We start from the raw sequence: 6,000 nt of genomic DNA, 5'->3' as shown, positions 1-6,000 counted from the left end.
ATGGGAAGAGGAATTTTAAAAAAATTGCAAGCACTATTGGGGTTAAACAAGGATGCGTGTTGTCACCAACGCTCTTTGGTCTATGGATTGATCAATTGGAAAAAATGGCACTTGACTTTATGCAAGAAGAAGGGATTATTTGCAATGTGGTAATCATGCTTTTGTCGTATGCAGCTGATGTAGTGTTTCTAGCACACACTTTAGAGGACACACAAAATCTTATGGTTGTCCTTGAGAATTTTTGCTTGCATAGTGGGCTCATTATGAATGAATCCAAAACAAAGGTTATGCTTGTGAAAACCAACCATAAGGAGAAGCCATGCATTGTGTACAACAATGAGACACTTGAATTTTTTGAGAGCTTTAAGTAGCTTGGCCTTGAGGTTTTGGCCAATCACAAGTGGCATGAATGTGCTATGCATCGTCTGGAAGCCGGAAAGAGAGCGTACTATGCATTGGAGAACATATGTAATGCGAAAAACATCAAGTCTTGGGTTCTCAAGAAGAACCTTTTTGACACATTGGTGATTTCGGTTCTTCTTTATGGAGTTGAAGTGTGGGGCATGAGTATCTCAAAGTCTACTTAGAAAGAGTGTGAGAATGTCCAAAAGAATTTTTTTACAAACTTTATCCAAGTTAAGACACAAATACCATATATTCTCCTACTTCTTGAGTCAGGATCTCTTCCAATTGAGGTAATGGGCATGGAAAGGGTTCTGGAGTACATGATAAAGATGCATCAAGACCCTCAGACCGACTTCCTACATTTGCATGTGAAGCAAGCAAAAAAGTTCAAAAGATGCATAAAAGCAAGATCTTGAGCATGGGATGGATGCAAGACATAAAGAATTGGTTTGGGAGATGGGATGCATTCCACTTGCTACATGATGCCTCAATAGAGTCCCAAGTGAATGAATCTTTTCTACAACACCAATGTATTACGGGTTGGGAGGAATCTAGTGTGTCATGCTTCATACATTACACCATCCATATTGCCCCCAACTATGTTCTTCAATGAAAGAGGAGACCATACTCACCCGTACATACTTGAGTCTATCCCCTTGTCAACAATACATGCTATCACAACCATTCAACTGGTGCCCATTTGCAATCCATACAAAGTGATACATTCTCTTCCCTTTGACTAAGGTTATCATGCTTCGTTGTTTCTCCACATGCAAGGTCAATACACAAGGTCCGATGGTCTAATTCTAGGGTCCATTGACCAAGCATAAAACTCTTTATGCGATACATGATGGCTTTGGACAGTAGCATATGGTCAATCACACTATCTGCATTGTGTTTTCTACATGTAAATCCATCCGTTACCCACAAAGATACTCCATTGGCAATGAACATAACTGTGCTATTGCACGTGTAAAAGTAACTTTTCATAGTGATCTCTTTCTTATCCATTGAATTACGATCATACAAGTGAACTTCCTCCAACTCTCTTGAGATGTATGGAAAATCAAATTGTTGACTATCATGTTACAATGTTTTTGTGCGAGCATTCATATCCCTAAAGACAATAATATCACCTTTGCCTTTTTCCTCCTCTAAATAAAAAATTGGTTGATCGCTATCCATGCAAGCATAAAAGGGGGAATCATGATGAGGAATTTAGCAACCGGTTACAAAAATGGGTGCTCTTTTTGGTGTCATAATTTTCAACTATACATAACATTTGTGCTTGTCATCTTTCACACTTAATACAAAATATTCTATTCCTTTCTTAACTTTACACGCTACCTATCTTTGCCCTCTTTGTTTGCTCGAGATTCTTTGACCACATCAATGAATGGACATTGTAGTCCTCCAACTCATTAATCCTTTGTGTATCATGCTCCCAAGTTTCAATAAGAAGGACAATATCGACTTTTCTTGTTAGTTCATCTATGCCAACCCCCACATTCCATGGATATCCATCACAATTCCAAAAGCATACTTTCAATTGTAACTTGGCCTCATAGGTTGCACATTTCTATTTGCTCGAGGGACTTGCCTCCTCCTTGGGCACATTTTCTTCATGAGAGATCTCCTTGTTTTTCTTATTCCTCTCCTCATAAGCCTTGTGATGCATATTTTTTTTGCTTAATAGTGCGACCTTCACATAAAAAATATTTTGTATCCCTTAAATAAATCCAACTATTATCAAAGATAAGCTTTCATTTGGTCTCATCCGGCATGGTGCATACAATTGACCGCTCTACCGAGGGACGAGCTCCTTGCTTATCCACTCGATGTGCTCCGTAAACCATAACAATGGCAAGGGAAGCAGGTGTCTCTTCTCTTCGGGAATTCCACAAATAACAAATATTTTTGGAACGTCACTCCGGTTCCTTCAACTCCTCTACATCCACGTTCTCAATATTCTTTGTTTGAGCCATAGCTTGCATGAGGGATGAATTAGGAACCATACTGTTACCACATACATCAGCCCAAGACTTGTTTGTGCATACATGTTTCATGTTGCATACATCTTGGCTCATGGTGTCGTATTTCTTCTCTTTCAATACATGGTCATGCTCCACTTTGCTCATGTGCTCCTTGAAAGCATTCAAATCCACAAAAGAGTGTTTACATTCCTTGACTTCCTCTTCAAGTTGCATCAGACGTGATGTTTGTATCTCAAGTGTCCTCTTGAGATTCTCATTCTCAACCACAAGAACCCTTAGTGTTTTATTCTCCATTGCAATTGCTTGTAAGTCTTTACCTTGCTTGTTTACGGTCTCTTGCAACGATACCAAGTATTCCATGATCATGATTTTTGATGTTGTTGGTTGAGTAGTTGTGTTGCTATCTCCACACTTAGGAGATTTTGGATCATTTTCTATAATGATTGTGGACCTTGTTGACGAAAAAGAAGACTTACAAGTGTCCGAAGACATTGTATGTAAAATAAGAGATTAGAGTCAACTTTTTTGAATTTGTTTACTTCAAAAATGTTGTTGCAAAAAACTTCCATAACTTTGGATTCTTTTGTTTTTACATTAATTCTTAGAGGGTGTTGTGCTCTTCAATTGAGGCTATATATCACCCAAAACGGAGTTCGGATGAAGAAAGTTATGATCAAAAGAGTGAACTGTTGTCTACTAGGTAAAAAACGGCTGCGAGAGAGAGAGAGAGAGAGAGAGAGAGAGAGAGAGAGAGAGAGAGAGAGAGAGAGAGAGAGAGAGAGAGAGAGAGAGAGTCTAGTTGTCCCTCTCAGTGCGTGCATGCACACACACACACACACACTCACTGACAAATGCACCTATTTAGTAGCGGTAATGGTAGCAGCTTCCTACTATCTATGACCCTCCTCGAGCTACCGCTGTCATTATTGACCCTCTGCACCTACTGAAGATAGCATCTACCCTTGCCACAACAATGCAATGAGGGCAACTCTCGCTGCCATATTTACTTCCCCTCTTCCACATGTTGGTAGCCATGCCTCTTCTGCCTACCATCGCCACAGACCCTTCGCATATGCAAAGGTAGCTGTACCTTCAAGCTGAGAGAGAGAGAGAGAGAGAGAGAGAGAGAGAGAGAGAGAGAGAGTCCATGCAGGCTGTCCCTCTTAACACACACACACTATGGCAAGAAAAAAGGGGTCTTGCCAACACTTGGATTTAACAGCAAAGGCTCTACTCTCTTTGTATAGATGCTTGCGGCAATAAGCGCTCCCACAGGAGCAGTACCTACAAAAAGAAATGCAGTGAAATGAGCTAGAACATGTGTCCACTTGGAAAAAGCATGGGAGTCGCACTTACCTCTCTCTCTCTCTCTCTTTTTGTGGAGGTTTAGGGGACTATGGAAGTCGCACTCACCTTGCTCTCTTTGTGGAGGTGTAGGGAAAAATTGTTCTCTCTCCCAACTTTTGAATGTGCAGGACCCATCTACAGCTCTACTTATTTGTGGCGGCCGCTTGGAGATGAATGAAGGTATGGGCCCAGGTTTTGAACATGCGGGACTCCATTTGCTTTTATTTTTGGCAGCTTGGCTCGAGTAGGGCGGCGACTCATTTGAAGGGTGTGCCGCCCTCACTTGAAGAGTGCTGTACTTTAGCCTAAAATTGTGCATTTTTAGCCACATGTCAAAGCAACTATGGTTGCCTTTATGGAACAGTTTTAGATTTTAGATCCTTTGCCTTTATAGAATAATGTCTTTGGGTAAGCCATGTAGCCTCCAGCGCACACGTAGTTGTTCTTCTTCGATGGCATGGCAACGGGCTCTCAAACGTTTCAGATGGAATGTTATCGCCCCTCTTGCAGCTTTTGCAGCTATCCAACACAGCTCCCCGCTTCTCCTCCAGCCCGCATCAACTCCTCCTGGTACACCCACATATCCTTTGCGAGAGAGAGAGAGAGAGAGAGAGAGAGAATATTAACTCCTTGACAATGCTATTAATTGGGACTTCACATGGAAATATGTAAGAGACGATACATATTAGGTACTCATAAGCTCTCAAAGTTGATGTAGTGATCAATGACACGATAAAGGAATCAAAAGAATTAGTGTCTTTGTCCGGATGCAATTAACTCTTAAGCGAAAAGCTTAATACCATTACAGCTATGGTTCTTATGCTTTAAAACATTCTTGTTAGGGCGAAATGGCCATTCTTTGGCTGATGGATTGTGGTATCAGACCTTTTGTGTAGTCTTCACACGATAAAGAATGTGGAACCGTTACTGATTTTAACCTGACAATTCATACCTTCACATTACAAGTTTCAAAACATTCGTGTTGAGGCAAAATGGTCATTCTTTGGTTGATGGACTATGCCATGAGACTTCCTTTGCAGTCTCCACATGTTGAAAAGAATGGGAGAATTCTTGTTGTAGAGGTGACCTCTGTTTGAATTAGAAGACAAGACTGAAGATGTAACAATCAATCTAGGTGAACATAAAGATGCTAATAGAGGAAGATAGAGAGAGTGATAGTGATAGTGATAGATGTGGTACAGCGAGCGAGGGATGAGGCTTTTATATAGCCATTGTCACAAATTGATGATGTTGCATGGCCTAAAGGACAAGATCCCAAACAGAAGGGGCTTGAAAACTCTCGGAAAGAAGCTAAAGAAGTTTGACGAACTTATGGAACCTATGAGAGCGGCCTTAGTTAAAGGGAACTAAGTTATACCAACTTATGGCACCCCTGCTGAAGGGCCTAAAACTTATAAAGAAATAGAGCGTGGGCTCAAATTGCATACGAAATATTGACGTGGCAGCATTGTACGCTAGGCTCACGTTTTTCATTGATTGCTGGCGTGGCACTGGACGGACGCCCCCATTTTACGGAGGTTGCTAGCAGCGCAAGCTTTTGGGGACTAGTGCTTTTTATGTAACTGCTTTTGAATTGGCCAGGCGCCTTTATAAGTGTGCCAAGGCCTCCTCTTCTGGGTGATTGGCTTGGGAGCAGTGGAGAGAGAGAGAGAGGACCCTCGGACATTGTACTTGTTGAAGCATAATAACAAAGAAATATTGAAGAGGTTGTCAAAGTCGACAATGTGGAAGCGTAGAGACCAACGGGAGAAAGCACGAGAGAGAGAGTCTCCTGAACCAACCAACCTTGGCAATGAATAAGTGATGTACAATACAATGGGGGCTGAGGGTTGCTTATATACCAACCTCAGTAAATTGTTCTACCCAGACTTTGACAAATAAGTAAAATAAATAACTAAAAGCCAAAATAAATAATGGGAACACATTGGGCAGTTCACTTGAGATGCCAAAACTCTAACACCCTCTCTGCATCTCATAGTAAGTCGATGAAGAAGCTACCATGGACACCCCCGGAAAGGATCCTTTCCACTTTCCACTGGTTACACCTCAGATTTGCTACGCTCAACTTTGTTCCTTAGAAGAAGGCCATCTTGAGCATCGGTTGCCTTGTAGAAAATTAAACTGTAGACCAAACTACGTCCAAGAATCCCCATTCGTGAAGTGTGAACATATCACCTCCAAACCTTTCCTGACAATGAACGCTGAAACACATCCGGTCCATAATCTGACCAAC

The 6,000-nt window shown here is 41.4% G+C and overlaps 1 protein-coding gene across 2 annotated transcripts in view; it reads left to right on the top strand.

Moving 5' to 3' along the window:
• Positions 1-4,137: 4,137 nt before the first annotated feature.
• LOC147462476 (uncharacterized) overlaps positions 4,138-6,000 on the top strand; it is a 181,723-nt gene continuing 179,860 nt past the window's right edge. The window contains exon 1 of one of the 2 annotated variants that reach the window (XR_015189957.1): positions 4,138-4,316. Coding sequence is in view for 1 of the 2 variants with exons in the window: in XM_086526300.1 (XP_086382426.1) it covers positions 4,145-4,316 (172 nt within the window). In the remaining variant the exon portion in view is untranslated. The remainder of the gene's footprint in view (positions 4,317-6,000) is intronic. The other variant, XM_086526300.1, reaches the window with a different exon arrangement.

This window comes from Adiantum capillus-veneris, chromosome 2, assembly GCF_014529385.1.
Source record: "Adiantum capillus-veneris isolate H3 chromosome 2, ASM1452938v2, whole genome shotgun sequence".
Classification (NCBI taxonomy): Eukaryota; Viridiplantae; Streptophyta; class Polypodiopsida; order Polypodiales; family Pteridaceae; genus Adiantum; species Adiantum capillus-veneris.
This window is presented reverse-complemented; position numbering and strand designations above follow the sequence as displayed.